The sequence below is a fragment of the Haemorhous mexicanus genome, chromosome Z (assembly GCF_027477595.1).
Source record: "Haemorhous mexicanus isolate bHaeMex1 chromosome Z, bHaeMex1.pri, whole genome shotgun sequence".
Taxonomy (NCBI): Eukaryota; Metazoa; Chordata; class Aves; order Passeriformes; family Fringillidae; genus Haemorhous; species Haemorhous mexicanus.
The window spans coordinates 71,071,930-71,095,268 of record NC_082381.1 but is presented as its reverse complement, the minus strand read 5'-3'; the positions used below and the strand labels follow the sequence as shown (position 1 = coordinate 71,095,268).

The following is a 23,339-nucleotide window of genomic DNA, read 5'->3' as shown; positions in this document are numbered from 1 at the left end:
GAGGTATGCTCTCTATCTTTTTCTCTCTCCATTGATCATTGATCCCACCAAAAACTTTGAGCCTAGATCCAGACTTAGTCACAAGCTCAAGACAGTGTAAGTGCTTGGAGTAAGTTTCCTGCATCCCATGTTACCACCAAGGGCACACAGTGCTCCCAGTTAGATGGTGGTAACCAGAAGCATCACTCTTGGCTGAGCCAGGAGACAGCCATGAAGCTTTCCTTCTACAGAGCAGATCTGGGTACCAGCAGAATGGTGGCAGGCAGAAACTGATAGGTACCACAAGTATGGTTCCAAGACATCCACTACCTGTTCGCACTCAAAGAAAGCACTGTAAGCTGTTTCACTGCCAGCACTCATGGTCCCTATGGTGTTTTAAGGCCTTTAAGATACTTCCATTCAGCTGTAGTCATGGTTAAGGCTTGTATAATTTAAACAGAAGTTAAATCAGAATTCAAACTCAGCCCCTGGCCATGGCTTAATGTACAGTATAAGTGTTGCTGACCTTCTGGTAGATCAAAGACCTGTGGAGGAATGTGCTGGAGAGAAGCAACAGAAGGAAGAGAGACTAGCTCAAAAACTTTTCAAGTTTTGCTGCTAAATTTACATCCTGATCTCAAAAGTAAAAGATAATAAATGAGTACATGGCTGATTTTCTTCCACAGCTCTGTCTTTAGATTATAAGGCTTGTATTAAAATGTGAAAATGGGAGAAAGTATCATCTCTTCTTTCTAAAAGTAAAGGAAGAATGTTGAAGTCAGGAGAAAATTTTATTTTCAGCAAGCAAAAGTAAAACATGTGTTGATACTATCTCTGTAATAGTAATACCTGACAGATAATCCTTAGTTTATTTGAAATCTGTAATTAAACAGAATCATGTTACCCTAGTTGTCAAAATCAGTATTGTCTCTTTTGTCTTTTTGCAACTTTATTTGAAATTAAGGGGAATTTGCTTTGCTTTGACTCCTCTCTCTGCCTTTCTCTTTTAAGGTCAACTCAAATCAAAACATACTCTTGGGATAATGCCCAGGTTATTTTGGTTGGCAACAAATGCGACATGGAGGATGAACGGGTAATCTTCACTGAGAGGGGAAAACATTTAGCGGAGCAACTTGGTAAGAAATGACATAACAAAAGCTTTGTGGTTGCTTCTGAAAATGCACAAATTAATTTCATTTATTGCTACAGTACTTGCAAATATATGTTCATGACATATTCATTGTAAAGGAATAGTCACACACTGCTTCTCTTTTATTTCTACAGCCTTTTTGACATGGAGCAGGGAAACAAGTAAATCAAAAAATCAGAAAATGAAAATAAAAATAAAAAAGAAAAAAAGAGAGAGGAAAGGAGATATTGCAGAAAAAGCTTACTAGACCTTTTTGCAACTTGAGTAGATTTGGGTTATGATTAGCTATACCAATAATCCAGAACAGAAATATGCTGCTGTCCAACTCAACTCCCACTGCTAACACTTCACTACTTCACTACTGATCCACATTCACAAAACTGTAGATGTGAACTTGTTTCATAAAGTCTCCCTCTGGGAAGCAAATTCTATACAGAAAATTGCCAAGCTGTGAGCACCTTTGTTGTTTCTGTCTCTACACAATAGTGTTATCCTTTCATACCATGAAATATTTTTTAAGTGACACTGGCCAAACTTTAATCGAAAATCTCCAGAGCATCATTGTAATGCTACTACCAGCCTCTTTTTTCCTTCAGATTTCCTGATCTCTGGAGAGTAAGCTCAGCAGGTGTGTAAATCAAACTCTGGCATTGTTAGAGGTCAATTTATGTACAGGGAGTCATAAATTATGGGTATGGATTTGTTATTGTTTTTAAAATTATGTGTGGTAAAAGCTCAGTCTGGTCAAAATATGTGTAACTAAGATCTCCTTGTCACTATTCCTATATAGGTAGGTAGAGAAAAGGATGTTTTAATAGGGAATCTAATCTCATGCTGGTGGTTCTTAAGTCATATATATTCATAGGTCAATGACCTTATTTTTTAAAAAATACTGTTTTCCACTTCTACAATTACTTTTCCTGCTAAACAATTTCATCAGAGTAACATACCTTCCTATTGAATCTTTCTTAATAAGTGTTGTATATGTGTAAAAGAACTCCTTGAATTAATACATTAATGATTACTGTATGTTAGTCTTTGAAAGATGACAGGAAATATTTAGCAGAAGGTTATACCCAGAAAATCTACCAATATTTGTAAAGAATTGAGTTCTCAAACTGCTTGCAACAACACCATTAATAAAGGATATTTATCTTGGCAGAAATACCTGTCATATTTTCCTATATATTTTTTAATGTATGTTCTTCCCATTTCTACGGTTTACTCATTGTACTAGGAGATAGGAATGTGTATTCATTGGAAAAAGAGATCCCAAGGACCTAACTGTATACTTTTACCATGAATTTGGACAAGGTACTGAAACATTTAGCAACAACCATAAATTTTCACTATAGAGTTTGAAATTTTTTTTTAAGTCACATAAAAAATCTGAATTTCTATTCCTTCTGGTGTTCCTATTAAAAAGAAAAATAATGCAATGAATTGACAAGGCATCCCCAAGGTCATAAATTTATCAAGACAAGAAGGAACTTTACATGTTTTACAGTCAAGAATCCTCAGACGTAATAGCCAATGCTTGAAAAAAAGAAAAAAGGATAATGAGATAGATAACAAAACTCATGTTTCAGGCTGTAAAGCAAATTCCAACTCCTGGGGTTTAAAATTCAATCTTTATGGAAGAAGATTACCCTTTATTTCCATATTTATCTACTCAGGGGGTTTCTTTTCTCAGATACATATCCTGTGGCTATCTCAAGGGCAGATTATTGTATTAGATAACTTGTGTTCTGATCCAGTTGTTTACTGTAGTCAGACTGCACACACAAATGTTTACAAGTTTCCTGTACAGCTGCAATAATTTTTTTAATCTGCCCAGAGACTGGGGAGGTGATGTCAGGAACAACAAAAGAATTTCCTTTAACTACAATAAGTGCACAGGCCTTGCTGGCTGTTTTGGAGGGCACCCATTGTGTTATACACATGGGACTGCCTTTTGTTTCTCTGGCAGAAAATTGATAACATGTCTTATAGACAAGCTTTAAAAATAACAATATAGATTTTTCTGTCCAGACAGACATTTTAAAACTGTGGTTCCTTTGAACACAGTGTTGATCACAGACACAAGCCAATAAGACTCTTGAGTGCTGTACAAAAACTACACCGTGACACCCTCTGTTCTCAAGTGTGGTTTTATTTTCAGGCCTTGTTTATTTGAAGTCCCTGAGAAAATGAACACATGCACCTTCTTGGGTATATATCCAGAAGCTCAAAAAGAGCGCTGGAAATTTAACCCTCTGGGGAACGTGGTGTTCTGTTGAGAACAGTGTTACAGGAAAATGGGACCTCCTTTTGGCTCCTGACCTCTCTGAAGATTGTGGCCTTCAAGTTTATTAACAAGGTGTAATCATTCTTTTTTTAAAATCTCTGTGCTGGCTAATTACTCAAGTGTAACCCAAACAAGGAGTTTAAATGAACCAACAGTAAGTCTCATTACTGTTGGAGGAGGTCTGCTGAACTAGACAACTACCCCGTGGTACATCTGCATACGTTTTTCATGGCACTACAAAAAGTTCACAAAAGAATGAAGGAATAGTTAGGAACCCAGACCTGACCATGAAGAAAAATTACAGAATTTTTATGAGGTCAGAATCTGTCTTGTTTGCTTTGAAGATGATTTTTTAAATTGATTGTTAATAACATGACACTGGAAATACCACTATGGGTCATAAATACAAGCAGTGTTGTAGGTATTTTGTAAAAGACGTGAACTGGCAAACATGCAGTGATACTTTCTCTGATCATAGAAAATGATATTTGTGTGTCTCATGAACCAAAAGCAATACATTTATATTCAATAGGTCTTTTGGAATTTTTTTCCTTGGATTTGTACAATGATGTTTTTGAAGCCATATAGAATCATACCACCCACAACATCCTTTAAATATGCACTGTTTATCTGTTATCTACTGCTCCTTTGAATTGGCCTCCTGATAGTTTAATTTTATTTTTCTTCACTGTTATATTCTTACAAACAGTGTACAATTGTCTGCTGTTACCTGCTCTGGACCTCTGTGAGTTTCAGAGTGCTCTGTCATATTCCCTTTTTCTCCATAAGGTAATTCCGAGAATATTTAATTGTTCCAAGCATAAAGACACAAAGACATGCATTAGTCATTCCTTATCATCCTATTCAGTACTTTTTTAAAGTTTTTTTTTTCAGAAATCAGTTCATGATTGTTTAACACAATAGCATCATTAACAGGTTAAGGTTAGAATGAAATGAAAATAGATGAGATCAAATAAAAGTTACATAACTTTTCCTCATATAAATATTCCAAGAATATGTAAAAATGTGATAAACCAGCCAATAGATAGATATAATTAATGCAAGGTTAGTATTGATTTGGTAATGACAGCAAACACATTTAAAGAAGTTTATTCACTAATCATTACCAAAAAAGGGTATGGAATTTATTTATTATGATATTTTCTGTCTTCAGGAATATTTGCTCTGAGCAGTACATGGATTGGCTATGGAGTGAATAGATTTATTATTAAAATGCTTTAAAGCATTTTAGTAAAACAAGAGTTGGAACTTCTTGTTTTAGTAAAATGCTTTAAAGCATATCTACTTCTAAGAGCGCAAAATGCATGTGCTCTTGCCAGCTAAATTGCTCACACAGTTTTCTGAGATATTGCTCTCATGCCTTTCAGCAAAACTCATATATTCATACAAATTTGGTGTCAATTGTCAGAGGAGAAATAAAAGGAGTTGCAGGTGGCTTGATGTCTTGTTTCTTCTATTCACAGTCTGTATGATATATTGATACTGTGATCTACATTCCAGCTAAGGATTAGTAGGGAGAGGTGTGCACAGACCTTTGAATAGAGTCTGAATAACTGCACAGGGAAATGGATAGCTGCATATGCAGTTTGACATACAGTTTTTCCATTTATTTGGGACATACAGTATTTCCATTTATTTCCATTTATTCTGCTGTGCCTGTTAATTAGATACATCAATTTTATGTGTTCTTTGGTTTCTCATGTTCTTCTTATGCTTTGCCATCCAGAATCAACCATGGCTGGGGGCATTCATCATATCTCAGCATGCCCTAGGTTGCACTTGCCTGTTTTCTAAATTTATCCTGGCATGCTACTTCTCCTAGAGGCCAACATCCAATGTAAGAAAATAAAATGAAACAGGCCCTCTCTGGGTGAGCTCTCACATTCTCTTCTGCAAGGGGCAGCAGAAACCAGGCCTCACACTATATTCAGGGAACCTGCAAAGGCCTCTGAATATTACGTCTGTCATGGTCAGCAGTGCCTATGACTTCAGTGCACGTCCACAGCTTGTCACTCAGAAAGATAGCAATTTTTACATACTTCATCTCCATATTTTCTCTTCTCATTTGGGTGACCTCTTCCCTTAGTCTTTACTTTTACCTTCCTTCCTTCCTTCCTTCCTTCCTTCCTTCCTTCCTTCCTTCCTTCCTTCCTTCCTTCCTTCCTTCCTTCCTTCCTTCCTTCCTTCCTTCCGCCACTTCCTTCCGCCACTTCCTTCCGCCACTTCCTTCCGCCACTTCCTTCCTTCCGCCACTTCCTTCCGCCACTTCCGCCACTTCCTTCCTTCCTTCCTTCCTTCCTTCCTTCCTTCCTTCCTTCCTTCCTTCCTTCCTTCCTTCCTTCCTTCCTTCCTTCCTTCCTTCCTTCCTTCCTTCCTTCCTTCCTTCCTTCCGCCACTTCCTTCCTTCCGCCACTTCCTTCCTTCCGCCACTTCCTTCCGCCACTTCCTTCCGCCACTTCCTTCCTTCCTTCCTTCCTTCCTTCCTTCCTTCCTTCCTTCCTTCCTTCCTTCCTTCCTTCCTTCCTTCCTTCCTTCCTTCCTTCCTTCCTTCTGCCACTTCCTTCCTTCCTTCCTTCCTTCCGCCACTTCCTTCCGCCACTTCCTTCCGCCACTTCCACCACTTCCTTCCGCCACTTCCTTTCGCCACTTCCTTCCTTCCTTCTGCTCCTTCCTTCCTTCCTTCCTTCCTTCCTTCCTTCCTTCCTTCCTTCCTTCCTTCCTTCCTTCCTTCCTTCCTTCCTTCCTTCCTTCCGCCACTTCCTTCCGCCACTTCCTTCCTTCCTTCCTTCCGCCACTTCCTTCCTTCCTTCCTTCCTTCCTTCCTTCCTTCCTTCCTTCCTTCCTTCCGCCACTTCCTTCCGCCACTTCCTTCCGCCACTTCCTTCCGCCACTTCCTTCCTTCCTTCCCTTCCTTCTGCCACTTCCGCCACTTCCGCCACTTTCTTTCTGCCACTTCCTTCCGCCACTTCCTTCCTTCCACCACTTCCTTCCTTCCGCCACTTCCTTCCTTCCGCCACTTCCTTCCGCCACTTCCTTCCGCCACTTCCTCCCCTCTCCTCCCCTCTCCTCCCCTCCCATTCCCTCCCCTCTCCTCCCCTCCCCTTCCCTCCCCTCCCCTCCCCTCCTCTCCCTCTCCCTCTCCCTCTTAATTTCTTCTTTATTTTTCTCTTTTTTCTACTTAATTTCTTTTCTCTCTCTCCTTCTCTTGATTCCCAGTGCTTTGAAAATAATTTCCACCAAAAACTAGAATAAAAATTCTTAGTTCAAACAGAATCAGCCTTCCCTGACAATTTAGTTCTCATTTTGTTCTTGGCTCATATATTTGTGTAGGTAATGGTTTTGCCGGGAGACAACAGAAACAGGATTGAGCTGTGATTGCATATCTTCAAATTAAACCATTTAGCATGCCAGTAAGCCTTAAAATGGGGCATTTGTCAGTGCTGGTGTCAGGTCTTACAGAGGGTGCAATTGTGGTGGTCTGACCCAGCCTGTCAGAACGAACCTGCTGCTGAGATGGAACAGGAACAAGACTGGTTTCTGAATCCTTCCAGGGCTGGGGCACAAGGCAGCAGCTCCCCAGCATCAGGACTGGGGTGCACCTTCACTTGCCAGGGGTAGGAGCCCTGGGGGGTAACACAAACATTGGGATCTGTGGGCATGCTGTGTGTACGAGGCAGCTGTGAGTTTAGGCACTGAACTGAAGAGGCATTTTTAGTGCTGTATTTTTGGCATGTAAATCAGGAACCACGCAGGAACTGACACCTCAGCACACAGTTTGCTAGAACAGCAAGTTCTGTTTTGTTTCTGTGGCTGACTGGAGGCTGTGGTGCACAAGGCAGGGTCACCCACTGCTTAGAGAGCATGGACATATGGCTGCATCTAAATTTGCATTAAAAATTAAAATAATTGGGTTGTGCTGCAATATGCTGGTTCAAACTTCCATCCTACACTGTTTTTAAAGCTTTTTTTAATGGGAAAAGGTTAGTTCCAGGGGAAAGAGACAGACTGACAGCACTGACAAATACCAGTCTTCTGTTTAGCTACAACACAGACAGGGTATTGGCAGAGCAATTACAGGCTCCTATCCCCAGGATGTTCTTTTACTGAGAGGAAAGCCAACCTGCCATTACTTTCACATACTGGGAGCTACATTACGGCAAATTTATTTAATAAAATTTAGGAGCAAGGGTTTGCTCAGCCCATGTCTCCTGTAAACACACACACAAGAAAACCTTTGCCAGAAATCGAATTTATTGCCCAAATGCACTCATTTAAAAGGTATCTGGAAATGATAATCAAAATCAATACAACTGGAATTTATATGAAACCTTCTGTTCTGAAAGACTGCAAAATGAGATGTTAGCTAGAGCATGACCAGTAACAGCCTCTTGGGTCTCCCCATTCTGCCACAGCTGACAGTCCCCCTTTAGCTTTTTTGTTGTTAATAAATTCAGCCATCCTAAAGACTGGATAAACACCTTAGCATTTCTGTTAATAATGTTTATCTTCCTTTTAATTCTCTATCTTGAATGGTGATAAAGCACTGCTCTTCACTGAAATAATATTAGCAGAGTCCCTTTCTGAGGCTTAATGTTGTTTTAATAATTTTCTGATCATAGTCCAGCACTTGGGCTTGTTAGGACAGCAGAGATCCCCTCCTATTGATCTAGAGAGCAAAGCACAGCAAACCAGAACTACTGCCATAACCAGATAGTTGCTGATGTAGGAGATACTTTGAAGAGCAGCAGTGGTCTCCAGTGACTTTCAGCCCAGTTTCCTAGGAGAGATGACCTTTGCAGTCATGCCATGTTGTCCTTTCTCTCTTTGACTAAAAAATATTGACAGTTCTGAGGAAGTGGACATCTGCACAGAGGAGAAAGGTCTTGCAGTTCCCTTGACTGACAGCCTGTAATGTGAATGCAAAACTTATTAGATACTATTCATAGCAGGCAAGAAAGTAAGTGCCTGCCAGTGCCCCCTCAGAACTACCCACAGGATGCAATTTTAAGATGATAAGGACTTATTAACTCCTCTTTTTTATATACAATGATATTGTTAAAGTATTAATTCCTATGACTTCCTGGAGGTTGCCTTTGACATCCTACCCTTACAAAGGGAGCAGCTTTCTGCAGCCATTTCTTGCTCTGATACTGCAGTCTCCTACTACTCCTCACAATTCTGGATTGAAGAAGACGCTGACAAAAGCAACACTAAGGACCACAGTTTGAGCTTGTCTTCATGAAAGTTTAGAAGGATAGTTAGTAAGGGAATATACCCTTGTGGACATCTGCAAAATGTAACATATGGGGTGATAAATTAAACTGTCTTTATTGCAGAAAAACACTCTGAAACCAAAATCCCTCTTGATCAACTTGTGAAACATCAGCATAGATCTTGTCTGTATTGTCTGTGGAAATGTTCTTAAAGTTTGCTCTCTAGCCTGTGCTCTTGATGTCATGTTTTCTCAGGAAGATGAGAGGGTGCAGGACGTTCTTCTCTTTGCATATGACTGTGCTTTCTGGGCTTTTTTCTTTCCTGTGTTTTGAAAGCAGACATAAACAAGTATTATTGAGCAGTTATGAATGAGCCTCTACAGAGCTGGCACACATGTGAGGGAGAGAGGGTACAAAGTCAGTAATTCTGATTGTGTGTATGATTTAGGAAAGCCATCTAAATGCTCTGTGTGCACTGCAAATCACCAGGTGAACCACAGAACCATGACAATGCCCTGTCTAGCTCTGCTGCTGTAGTTCTCTGTAGGAGCTGCCAAGAGCTTGCCAGCTTTCTTTGAGTCACTAGTAGGGAAAGAGGGAATCAGCAAGGATCAGCAAAGGAAAACAGAATTAAACACAAAAAAAGCACTTAACATATCGTATTCCATGTTCCACACACTTTGTACAGGCAGCACTTTGATGTGTTGCATTTTCTGAGTTTCAGCTCTGTTCTGCCTGACTTTCCCACTTACTTCTTGGGCTTGTCACGTCTTTGCAACAATCTCCTCTGCCTGGCCTCATCCACATCAGCAGTACAGATCATCACAGGTGGTGGGAATATGGCGTTCTTTGAGCTCTGCTTCCCTGAGCAGCACCACATAGCTGCCTCACTTCACGCTTATACCCTCATGGCAAATATTTTCTCTCAATTAATAATGAGTAGCAAAAAAAAACCCTGAAAAAAGTATTCAAAGTCATAGAACTTAGACTGTCATACACAGGGATTTATGAAGCTTAGGGTGTCTAAGAGCCATTAGTAAAATAATTGCAAGATGAGTCAGTAGAGAAGGAGGTGTAATGGGGAAAAAAGATCTGCAAAATATTCCATAAAAATGAAAACAAACAGAATTCTAGTGCTGATTCCAAGAACACTCTGCTAGGAAAAATTCTGTATAGCTCCTTGAAACTGTTCCATGGGCAGGGTTTTGGTTAAACAAATGAACCAGCCAAAAGAACCAACCTAACTTGTTGGGGTATCTTGCACAAGGTAATACTCCGATGAGAAATTGAATATCTTGCCCAGGACAATCAGTTTCTGTTTGAATGCCTACAGAAGCCTCTCTTGCAAGGGTCTTCATAAAGCAAGGGTGTCTATGGCTGCATCAGATGAGATTTTGAACTCCTGTTCTGCTGAATTTTTGTAATCCAGCTGGTCCCACTTGCTCAGTACATGCCACGATGCTTTGACAGTGATTACCAGAAACTGCACAAAGCTTTTCTTAACTTAGTTGGCTTCAAAAGATTCTTCTGTGTTACCATTTCTGCACCTGTGAGAACAGTGTCTTACCTATGTGCAGCTGCATCTGTTTTACAGCAGAAACTGCCTGGAAGGAGCTCACATGTATGCCCCATTCTCTTCTTGGGAAGATGGATGTTTATTTGCACATTCAAGCATATAAAAAGCACCTTTCATAGGTCTATACACAGAAGGAGCTGTTTGGGCTAATTTCCCAGACTGTTCAAAATTCCCACCCCTACAGTTCCAGTAAAGAATATAGCATTAGTTTTATTGTGGAGGCAACTGGGTGCTCAGTCACTTTTTCTCAGGTCTGTCCATTGCTTCATCTATGCAGCAAAGCCTAGCCTAGCAGGTCCAGGCAATTGATGTCCAAGTTGATGGAATACCCTCATAGCCTGATATCCATCTACATCACTGCTATGACTGCAATTTCCTTCTTTTATTGAAATCATATCTGAAATTCCATAGAAATCTCCAGAGTATTTTATTTGAATCAATTATTTTGTACTTGACACTCTGTAACCCTCCATTTAATCTGGAGAATGGGTGCCTTGTAAGTTTTTCATTATGCTCTCATGCAAAACATCCTCACCAAGATAGTGGGCCTGTTTTCTTGCTCTTATCTTTGTCATAATAGTTCTTTACATAGGCCTCCTCTCTGTGACTCTTTTTCTTTCATTTTCTGCTTTTCTCTGTCTAGATCTTTTACCTAGATATCATATCTGCTATTTCATGATCATCTGATGTGCTCATTATTCCATCTCTATAACTGTAAAAACTGTTCCACTCTTAAATGTTCTTTAGATTCAGTGTTCTTCCTATCATCTCCAAAGCTTTGGTGCACCATTCCCCACTGTTACTCAGCTCTTCTGCCCTATGATTCTGCTTGTTCCTCTGTGCTACAGCTGCTTTCTTCCTCCTTCCTGTGGAGAGGACACCAAGAGCTGTGGAAGATTCTTGACTCCATTGCTGGGCAGGAACTGCATCTGGGTTTCAACACAGCATACTGAAATTGTGGAGGATCTTCCTTTCCCCAAGCAGCTCCAAAATTATCTGAATAGCTTTCTCCTGCATGGAGCTCTGCAGGAGGGACAAAGCCACCAGGAAGTTATGCTACACTGTCTTTCCTCATTTTCCTTCTAGTTTAGTTCCTTTGCTCTAGTGCGAGCAAAGATGAACTAAAGCAATATCTTATAGATCAAAACAATATCCTTGTATGTAATTTTTGTAGAAAGTTTTTTATTATTCACAGTTTTCCTGCTTTGCAGAGAAATGTGGAATGGAAAAGTTTTTATGGCAATGTATTCTAATACTGGTGAGCTTACCCTTACACTTCTTCCTGATACTAACAGAAGTCGTGTGACCAAATAAATCTCTGTACAATATTTGTAGCTCCTGCTATCTAATCTCCCTATGAACACTAGCTTTTGCCAGTGCTTAGCTCCTACACATTTAAACATTTTAGTGCTTGGTGACACTTCAGTCCAGCACCTTACATGAATTAAAAATGCAAAAAAAAAAAAAAATCAGTGCAGAGTTGAGTTTGTACATTGCTTATCACTTCTTGCTGGGTTATTATGTCAAGCTGAATATAATTATCTCCAGTAAATCTAGGGTAGGACTCAAATTGCAAAATCTCCATGGACAACAGTTATAGGACTGAATGTGCAGATTACATTCTGTTTGGATGGCATACTGAATGCATAATACTAATGTGCCCAAAGTACTTGCATTTAAATTTCATCTGGCTTTTCAAAACAGAATGAAACAAAGCATTCAAAAAAATCAAACAAAACCACCAGACCCACAAAGATTTGGGTTCTGTCCTTCAGCTAGGAATTTCAAGTAATTGAAATTTTCTGACAGGGATTTTTGTCAAACTTAAAGACATTGGTAATTGCACATTAATATTCAGATTTAATCAGAAGGAATCAAAATAGTTATGCAAAGGGTAAGCCAGACTGTGCAAAGGCTTCTGTAAAGCTCTCATTCACTGATTCACATCAGTGAATCTAATGTTTTGTAAACTGTTTCAATATTGAAACCATAGGTAGTGGAAAGACAGGAATGGAAGAAAGTTATGAATTATCAAAGAACGAGTGAGAAATGTTCTAACTTGGGAAAAATGTGGGAAAATTCCTAGAAAAAAATAAACTAAGGAACACAAATGCTTTGCAAAGGAAATCAGCATGAGGGAAGACACAGCACTGGCAGAAGCTTTCTAGGTTGCAGGCTGACTGTCAAACTGCAAACCTGGCCTAGATGAATGAGACACATGTGGGAGGTGAGATGTGATACAAATGGAGGCAGAGAAGAGAACTTAGGGAAACTGTCTCTGGAGGGCTTAGAACAGCTGTCTCCGCTCTATAAAAACTTCCAGGGTCCCTTAAGGGCTAAGGATAGCTATGGTTTTTGCCTTTGGGCTAATCATCGGGAGAAAATAGATAAAAAGCCCTTCTGTACAAATTAATTAAGATGTTTTCTTCCTTATGTGCATTTCTGTTGTTTGGGGTTTTTTTTTCTTCTTTTATTAGTTCTGTTTGTGGAGTTCGGAATCCCTTTGGTCCCATGGATTCACATCTAACTTTACTAACTATCAAATTGCAAAAATCTTTTCTTGTCTTCCTTGGTTTTTTACCTTTACTTTTGCAAGCAATATTTTGTATTTTGGCACCACCTTAATAACACAATGGAAATGGCTGTTTCCAACTGAATAGTGCTCAGAGGAACATAATAGCTAGAGATGGAACAGCAATTTACTCATTCCCAATTGCTGTACATATAGGGCTTTCCTAAAACAGTTCTCTGAAACAGGTATTAAGTTTTTGATTAAACTGTGTTAAAGTCGAATTTTTCCAAGGGAATATATTTGGAATAGTCCTGACTTCATCCAGCCTTGTATAAAGCCAGTAGCACTAGTGGACTTACTCTGATCATGTTATAATTTTAACTGCTCTTCTTTCATATGTGTGCTCTCATGTGTTTCCTTTCTGAATGTCTCTTGCTCAAGAGAAGTTTGTATGTTTATTGGAGATACCAAAACATGCCTAGAACATAAACATGTTCTTTATTTCCTTAGGATTTGAATTTTTTGAAACAAGTGCCAAGGAAAACATTAATGTCAAGCAGACGTTTGAGCGACTGGTGGATATCATCTGTGACAAAATGTCAGAAAGTCTGGAGACAAATCCCACCATTGCTGCCAGCAACCAGAACACACAGCTAAAGGACACCCCTCCTCCACAGCAGCCCAACTGCAGCTGCTAATGCAACTACCAGCAAAGGCAGCTCCAGTGTGTTCTATTGCCAACAGAGTACTTATGAATGGTCTATATGCCTTTATTCATACTGTCTTATTAATTTATTTGGAAGAACAGTCTTGTTTTACATCAGCTGCTCAGATATGCATATGGGGATGGAGCAGTTTTTAGTCTGAAAGGATGATCCATATTTTAGAACCTGGCTTTTGCATGCAGGGTGTATATTAACTTCGCTTTTCTTTTTACTATTTTGTGTCACACTTCAGCTGTTGCCATGTCCTCAGATCATGTTTGCCTATAATTGTCTCTTGCTTCATTGGTTTCAAGTTATATAGCTGAATTTTTAGGGTAGTGGTCAGGGTTTTGACTTAGCTTCCTGATGCCACTTGTGTATTTTCCTGACTTAAAATGAATTTAGAAGTATTCCTGTAGTGAGCAAATCCCTCATTCTGCCAGATCACTTGTACAAGGGAGCACATTGCTTTGGAAAATCCACACTCACTATGCTACACATCCTGGCTGACTGAAAACTGCAGAAATCAGAAGAAAGTTAGGTCCTGGGCCCAAAGCCATAAAAATTCCCAAATTTTCATCAACAATTTCCAACTGGATGTGGATATTCAGTCCAGAGTCTCAGAGATATCAGGTACTTCATCCTGTTTGGATAGCTAGTGTATTTCCTTTTACATAGCAGCTGCATGTCTAACTAACAATTTTCTGAAACCGGACTTAATTTCTCATTCCATCATTATGGAGATCCCAGTCTTGCCTACCGCTGCAGCAGAAGGCTATTTAGCTCTCTCCATGTCTGCCTGCATGAGACATTAAGCACACAGTCCTATATTATGTCTGACAGAGCCAAATCCATTGTGTTTGGTTGTTCACAGCCAAAATCTGCCCTGTCACATTGCTGTCAAACCTGCATGCTTCAGTTTTCAGAAATTTCATTTCCCATTCAGTCACTGAGACAGCTACCACCACAGTGGCTATAAATGTCTGTATTTTACTCAGACCTACTGCAGAAATGCTGATGGTGTCAATGGTGTCAATGAACTGAAGTTTGACCTGATTTTTTTCCATTCATTTTGGCAAGAGAATTAGGATTTTTAAAACTTTAGGAGTAATAAAAAATTGTCAACATTTCTAATCTTGGGCTTAATGCATTGAAAATATCAGCAAAAAACTGTGAAGATAGCAGAATAAAGTATGCAAATTCTTTTATGTTAAAGTGTTAAAATAGTTATATTTTACAGTTTTTACTCCTCTAGTAATTGGTGGAAGTTTCTTACATCCATATCCTGAAGTACATTGCAAAACTGCTTTACCTGCATCATGGTGACCTTTTTTTAACTAAACAGCATAACTGAAGAAGCCCTGATTATTTTATTTTTCCCGTTAGACAGAAATTAAGACAAGGCTGATTTTTTTTTTTAACTGTCAGCAGTGGGAAAAATCTGAAAAATACAATAAAAGGAAGTAACATATAGTACACTGAATGACTCACAACTGCAAAGAAATCCTTCTTTACAGTTTATGTTTTTTGAACGTAACTTATGGAACTCCTGATACACAATAAAATAAAATGGCTGCTTTTAAAAAATTGATTAAATAATCTAAATACACTTCAACACAATAAAAGTTACTTCCAAACTACAAGGCATATAGACACATGTAAAGAGGATATGCCAGGAGCTGCCTAATTTTAATTAATCTAGGCTGTCTTCAGTCTAGGTTTTTAAACCATGTCTGTCCTGTTAGCTAGTTTATTTCAAGCAGTTTTCCCCCTAGTAGACATGGAGACTGATTTACCTCCGTGAAGAGAAAGCACCCTCCTTTTTAGAGTGGAGGACCAGCCAGGTGGAAGAGGCATGTGCTATCCAAACAATGATCCTTTCTCTCTCCAGGGTGGTTTCTTTTCCGCTCCCCCATTTAAGACAGCATGTTGCTAAGTGTGCTGAGAGACTTTCCCTAGTACATTTTCACACCCTAGGTGCCAGCTGATTGGAAAAAACAGAAGCAGTACAAAGTTGAGCAAGCTTCATCTGAGATGGCTGCTGGGAAGTTTTCCATGTGTTTCTTGTTATGTCAGTGATTCCTGCTTGAGAAGAAGGGGCAGAAAAGCCTTGAGACAGAATTCAGCTTCAGCTCTCAAGTTCTTTAGATGAGTCTTAGGTTGTATTATTAGCCTGAAGCATCTCAGGCAAGGAGGGGAGAGACATAATCGAGTTGTCAAGGATTTTGGGCATGTCCTGAAACATGCAGCTTGGCAAGAAGTGCAGGTATTCTTCCACCTTTGCTCTGAGATGTTTGATGTGAAATTGTCATCTCCTGTGCACAGTGCAATCAGGAAAAAAGACTTCAAGGTGTCCCTTGCTGCAGTCACACTTTGCTTGTATTCCATTGCAATGAACTTAAGACCCTCTCTGCCTGGCTTTGACTGTTTAGACTTGGTGGTAGAAATACATTATTAGCATATATCTTTTCAAACAAATTGAGAGAAAGATAAAGAATTCTGTATGTAAATGGGATTAATTAATTGCTTTTCATTTTGCATCAGGAGTCTGGGCAGAAGAGTAACAGCAAAATCTAAGGAGAACTGCTTCAAGTTTCTGAGGCAGCTAACCTGCTAGGCCTCCACATATATTTGGCCTTCTGCATGAGATGGGGTGGCTGGGGGAAGCAGCTGTCAGAGTGGTGTTGTTCCTTAGAGTCCTAAAAATGTGTTAAAATGAAAAGGCTTATCTGAAATACAGCAGCAAAGAATGAGTCCGTATCTAAAATCTCCTCAAAACTTTGTACTAACACTCAGACATTGTCATGGAGTTAAGAGTTAGCTTAATTTTTTCAATGTTCAAATAAAACACTCGGAGTTTTTCAAGATGAGACTCAGCCCTCTCAGTTGACACTGTTTTGAGTAGAAGTTTGGAAAGGATGGCCTGCTGTTGTCCCATCAAACCAGATTTACCATATCACGACTTTCTCTGAAATTGAAAAGGTGTGGAAATTCAAGCAGGCTTTTTCTTTCAGATGGGGTTATGTCTCAATCTGGTTCAGTTCCTCTTGACTTACAGGAAAGAACTGCAGTTTTCTTAAATTCAGGTAGGCTGAACATTTTTGAAGAACCTGTTGCAACTTGATCAAGGGCCTAAATTTAAATTATCAATGCCTTGTTCTTCACATATATCCAGTAGTCACTGATTATGAGTTCCTGGAGGAGACAAGCTAGTTTTGGTTAGATCCCTGATCTAACCAGTGGTGTGGCACAATTCCTCCAAGTACCAGGCTACAAAGCACTGTATTTTGTGATGGAACATGGGAGGGCTCAGATGAAAACTGGGATAGCAGAAACAAAACTATTTTCAGCCTCATTACAAGTGAAAAAGTTCTTGCACACCTTTCATTAATTTGTGGTACTTTCAACATAGAAATAAGACTGAATGTCACAGCAAATCATTGGTCCAGCCATAGATACCCCCTTCAGCAGAGATTTATCCACTTGGTGAGATACAGCAGTTATTATACAGAGTATATTAAATTTCTGAGAGATGAGATGCCTTTGGGCAGAGAATCCTGAGCTACATAGTGCCAGCTGAAGCTAAACTAATACTACACAATCCTTTTTCCGAGTTATGATCTAGACTAAAGCTTATAGCAGCAAGCTAATCCTGTGCATGGGCCATGCACCAGCCTTATCATGCTCTGACAATGTGCTGCTTTCTGCACCTTCAAGCTACTGGTCAGAAAATACCTTGGGAGCACCCAGGAACATGGGGATTGTCTGGTTCCTGTGGTGCCTCTGGCAGCAACCTGCCGAACAGCTAGCCAGCCCTGCGGGGTTGAACATTCAGATGCATGTTTTTGATTCTTTTAAGAGTTCATGTTCACAAGTTACAAGTGCAACTGACTAAATACTGTGTCTGTTACTTTTGGTGGTGGTGGTTAGTTTATTTAGACTTGTTCATTTGGTGTTTTAAATATCAACTAGCCTAATTTTCTCACAGAAAATACTCTTTCTCTCTGAACAGCTGTGTAAGTGACTGTTAGCTGGAATTGTTTGTTCCTTTGTACTTTTACTTAATGCATTATCTAGAGAAATTACCTGAACAACTACATCTATGTGGCCTTTTCCAGAGCACCAGTTTGAAAGATTAAATTTTCTTCCCAGTCTGTCAGCTCAACTGTACCACCTGCATCTTCTTTATTTTAGAAATTAAGTATTATTTCAGGATACACAAAATTTGCTGGAGTTTGATCCTAACTTCGAGAATGCATTAAATTTGCCATTTGTAGGGGGAAAAAAAGTAGCAAAAATTCTACATTTGGTGGTTATGCATTTGTTTATTTGGATCAGACAAATAATGTTGCTATCGCATTCCAAGAGAAAACCCCATACAAACTCCACCCTTACCAAGATACTGTTTCCTATATTTTTTTTTTATAGAAGTAAGTTTTATTATTTACATTTTTGCAGGCATAAACTAAATTTCAGTTCTGATTAGAGCCTGATTCCTCCTTGGCCTGTTTCATATAAACTTACAATGTATAAGCCTAGTTCTTTAGCATGACAGATTCAGCAATGTGAGACCATGAATTTGAAGCCTCATAGATACATCCTCAGGGGGATTAGCAACAAATCTTCACTTATACCAACAGGGGAATAAGTTGTGTTAATTTTCCCATTGATCCATACATTCTGACTCCAGATTCTCCAAGGTTGATCACTTTTCCAGTCTCATTTAAAAAGGCAAAATATTTCAAATAGTTGAATGAACCCTACCTGTTTTATTTATGGGTAAATGTACTTCACCTTTGCAAATTAAGTTTTCTTTTATTTTTCCTTTTGTTTGTCCATGGGTGTTCAGTGAAGCAGAATTTGTGACTACACACATATTATATGCATACATATAGAGTAATACACCTTTGATCGTCATTCATTTCCCACTGTTACCTGTTTATATTCAGTGCCACTTTTCCCAAATTTATCCTTAAATTGTCATTACTGCTGGAAATCAAATGTGTTACATTTGAAGACCATAAGTTTATCAACTGTGGTTCCAGCAGAGGTATATGGCTTGTCATTTGTACAATAAGGTACTTGGTATCTGATCTGGGGGGAAACAAAAGTCCTGATTTCCCCATAACTTCACATTCACCTATAACACAGTAAGTGAAGGTTAGATAGACATTGTTTACCACTTCTGGTGATAAATTTCCTCAAGTAATTCTGACATGTACCTGCAACTAGTGATATATGAAATGTTTGTGCTGTAACTCCTGTTCGGTATTTTGTCAGTAATGTCAGATGTGTTGTGACTCAGTTGGACCGTCACAATGTGTAACTTATATACTAGCATTCGTGTATTTCAAATGTCTTACATGTTGCATGAAAAAATGTTATAAAAATAGATATTTTTTCTATTTTTGAATACCTCAAGACTGAGGAATCATGGGCCAATAAGTGCAATATTTAATTACTTACTCAGTGTATATAAACTTGTGTGAAAGGGAGAAGCATCATGTATGTGTGATAAGCTGTTGATGATGCCTGTGTGGCTTAACATTTCTAGTAAATGTACACGTCTTGTAGAAATATTATATAGTAAACACTTTACCAGTGTAGTGTAAGAATATTCTTAAGTAACTTAAGCTATTTTTCATATATGAAACTATGGTTAAAGATATTTGTATGTTTACTGCAAGTGCATGTCAATTTTACTTTTAGAGTTCTGAGTGTCCTTTTTTGAGAATTGTCATGTTACTCCAACACTAGTGGGACAGGCCTTCCATCAGAAAATGCTTTAAACCATTTATAAACTGTCGGCCTATATTTTTTAAAGCATGTTCTCTAGAAGCATTAAAAGAACCTCTTAGAGCTCAGCATTTATGATGAGTTAATTATTTATTCTTAAAGAGTCAGTTACATGTTCTATCTGCCTGTACTGCATAATATCATGTGGACATGTTTTCTTTAATCTGATACAGTTAACTCATAATACTTACCTGAAATTATAAATAGGGGTACCCAATATTCTTGCAGATGACTTGTCAGACTTTGGTTGGTGCCCCGGTTTAACATGTTTGCAAATGTTTCCTGGACATGTTTCCAGGTTACAGTCAGCAGCACAGCAGAGTGGAAGGTGACCTTAGCTGGACAGTTTTGACAATTAAGCTTCTTAACTTCTCTAGATACAAAAGATGGAAGATACCTCCTTAAAGATACAGACCCACATTCTTCACTCCAATTTTACATGGCCTTTCAAAGTTCAACATTTCCAGTATCAGGAATAAAACTGAGAGGCAAATGGAAACAAAATGCAGACCAGAATCTGACCATGAAATTAAAAGGAGACATCCAATACTTTATTTATTCCTACTTACTTGCATAATTCTAATGGTTTTCTAAGAACATGAGAAAGACTATCAGTACTCAGCAACACCCTGAGGTATATTTTGAACCTTAAACCCTGAATCACTGATCTGCCATAGGTTCCCAGCTGTGTGCATAAAGCCTGCAGAAAAGCTCATTCTGTTAATTTTTACTAAATCTCCGGCTTCAAAGGCGTGTGTCATCTGCATTGGGAATTTACTAAACAGAGACAGGCCACTGAGTCTGGGGCATGGGGAAGAATTGGGGAATTGATTTTGCCAGACAATTTTCCTAAAAAAAGCCCATATATTCATTGGTACCACGCTAAAGGATACATAAGTATGTTTTTTATTTTATCTGATGCATTTTTGTGACAATATAGGAGGTTTAATAAGTTATGGTTTTTTGTTGTTTTGTTTTGGTTTTTTTTTTTAATTTGCTTGATCTGGAAAACAATTAAATTCTAAGGCTTACTAGAAACCAGTATCAAGGGTTTCCTTTCTGATGTCATCAAATACATTCTCTGAGAAAGCAAAGTAGACAAATTGCATTAAGTAGCACATGACAGTATTTGCAATGATCTGAAAAGTCCTTAAAAAATTTTTTTTGTACCTAAAGCCATTAGAACTTCTGCAAAATTATATACACCAGAGTGAAATGAAAATGTATGTAGATAGAAATTTGGGATTGCTTAATATAAAAAAGAAAATTCTTGGCATCATTGTTGCTGAGCAACAAAGAGTCAGAACATGACGTACCACTAAAATGGAAATGTGCAGCCTGCTACAGGACTCCCTCAACCTTTTCTTGTTAAGTGACCTGACAGTTCAAGGGCTGGCAGTTAATTTTGCCTAGTTTTTTTATAATTACACACAGGCATGTGATTACATGCATGAACATAAATGCTTTCCTTGATAACATGTAGCTGTTCTGGTTCTCTCAAACCAACTTGTTTGCTGAACTCTTTTTGAAGAAAAATTGAAGTATGTGTTTAGGATACCTTTGTGAGGGGGTGAGACTCAATCTGTGCCTTCTCCCCCGACTCTTACTGCAATATAGCTACTGTGGTTTTAAAAAATATGTTAGCTAAAATGCTGCTGGGTGATAAATTTTGTGAATCTTCTCCATAAATCCATGGAAGCTCTTGTCTGAATGTTCAGTACAAGTTTTATCCACATGGAGAGTTTAAATTCTGTGCTGACGTAGCAATCATGTGTATTCCATTGGATATTCTTTTTGTATGTGACTTCTGTATACCAAGTGGATTCATTTGTTTAATTTTTTTGCTGAAAGTTTTTTTTTTCTTTTGCAATTACAATAAATATTCAAGAGACTATATTCATGAATATTTCAGTTGTGGTGATATGGTCTTACACCCCACCTCTCTCCCTTCATTTATTTCCTTTAACTTACTAAAACTGGAAAAGAGTAACCTCAATTTTGACTAAATGATTGACAAAAATACCACATCTGCAATAATTCATTTCACTAATATCCTCTCAGTAGAACTGGTGACTGTAGCTCTGTATGAATTCCACAGAATTCACTGGGGACTTTGCCCTAATAGTCTGAAGGAGAAAAATTTTTTAGACATTTCCCTGGCAAAAGCACGCTACCTCTAAGCTGACCCTTTAAAATAGGGCAAAGTTTTTCTTTTGATTTTTCACTGTCTAAGCTCCTTAATATGTGCTTTTTGGATGCTGTTATTACTTGCTCATGTAATCTTAGTTTAAATGCACCATCTCAGTTGTGATGCGTGGTTATTTCACACAAATCATGATGCATCACTGTCCAGTTTTTGCTTTTTCCAACATTTACACACCACTTGTACTAGTTTGAACCCTGCTCTTGAATTTATTTTCCCTCCACATAAATCCTAATCTTTATTCAATCTGTTGATCAGGTTGCATCATCCCATGTTCCCCCCAATTCCTGTGAGAAGGTGTCTACCTATAAACTCCTTTAGCACACATCCTTCTCACTGTTCTACTGTGTTCCAGCCAAGTCCCCCTATTTTTCTAGTATATTTACATCTCATCTGCAAAATATCTCATGATAATTGCTTAATTTTCTCTCAACACTGAGTGCTTCCTTGCTTGCTGTGATCCTAAATCTCTACACAGGTATTTGCTGAAGGGTCTATTTGTGCAGCACACTGCCCTCACACATAGAGCATCTCTTTGTAGCATGGACTCTTGTCATCAAATCACGTCTGAGAATGAAACTCCCTCATTCCTTCCAGATATTGGCAAATGTAGTGTCTTTTTCATCTACCTCCTCCTTCCATTGCTCTCTGAGACTGGCCCTAATGTACTTGTGCTGTGTATTAGGGAGAGTGGAAGACAAGATAATGAGGTGTAAGAGGGAAAGGATAGCAGGGAAAAAACAGGTGATTTCTGATGGATACCTTGGAATGAGAGAATTTTTTGAACTGATTTATTCTAAGCATGCTGAAATTTCTAAAAGACTAGACTAGGGAAAATCACAGATGGATAGATAAGAACAGTGATCTACCAGGACAAAACCTCACTCAGCAATAGATATTTCTTGTTCACGGAAAACATTTTTTGTCCTATTTTCAGTCAGAAGGCTGAAGACAAAATGTTTCTAACCACCACCGAAAAAAAGTCAAAATAGGCAGAATATCCCAGTGAAGTAAGAGTGGGTGACTTAGCAATGTGATCCACCAAAACTGAGAGAAACAGACTCCGGCTTACACCCAAGTGAGGGGACTCAGCAAGGTAATGGAAAACTGAGGGTTAGTTGTTTTTCGTATAGATCTGTGAAACTCTTGAGCTGGAAAGTGAAAAACAGAGGTGCCTTCAAAAATCTGAAGTGTCTTTCTACACCTGTGTACCTGTTGGCACTAAGGCAAGATCCTGAAAAACTAAACTATAGGACAGAAGATTTACATCTTAACTGTCTCATGTAAGAAATGGATGTGCTTTAAACCATGGTGGGCACAGGTCACCAGCAGCAGGCACAGGCTGTAGGAAGCTGGCATGAGATCCTGTTTTCTACGATATCCCAGCCAGAGGGTCTTCCATTGGGCCTGGTCCTAATGCTCTGCTGGGGTTGAAGAAGCTGGAGGTGCTGAAGGATTGTCAGGATGAAAAGACACTCCAACCCTGGCTAAGCCTGAGTGAACCCAGGCAGCTCTACAACCCACTGCAGTGCAATGGAAAATGAGACCAGAGACCATTCCACCTGTGGAAAAATTATGTGAAAGGTCCAAGGCCCACCCAAACTCCCAGTTGTAAGGAAGATAAAAAATACTGTCTTTGAGAGTTAGAAACTCTGGTATTACACTCTTCACTTCCCAACAGCTGCCCCAAGGAGGCTATCTGGGGCATCCACAAGCAGCGTCATGGTTTCCCGAGGAGATACAGCCTTTCCCCCATGTTCAAGCACATGGGAAGGCTGACCTTGGACTGCCAAATTATCACTCCTATTGAGGCAGTGTAGCTAACACAAAACAACTGTGCCAGGTGCAGACAATCAGCACGCTCACAGCAGAGCAGCCTCACTCTGGGGCCCCTACAG

General features: G+C 39.0%; 1 protein-coding gene across 1 annotated transcript in view; it reads left to right on the top strand.

The window, feature by feature from the left end:
* The window catches only part of RAB3C (RAB3C, member RAS oncogene family), a 125,779-nt gene extending 104,645 nt beyond the window's left edge, over window positions 1-21,134 (top strand). Inside the window, exons 4-5 of the mRNA XM_059836406.1 lie at window positions 991-1,115; window positions 13,249-21,134. Coding sequence (XP_059692389.1) covers window positions 991-1,115; window positions 13,249-13,436 — 313 coding nt within the window. The 3' untranslated portion in view covers window positions 13,437-21,134. The remainder of the gene's footprint in view (window positions 1-990; window positions 1,116-13,248) is intronic.
* Window positions 21,135-23,339: the final 2,205 nt, after the last annotated feature.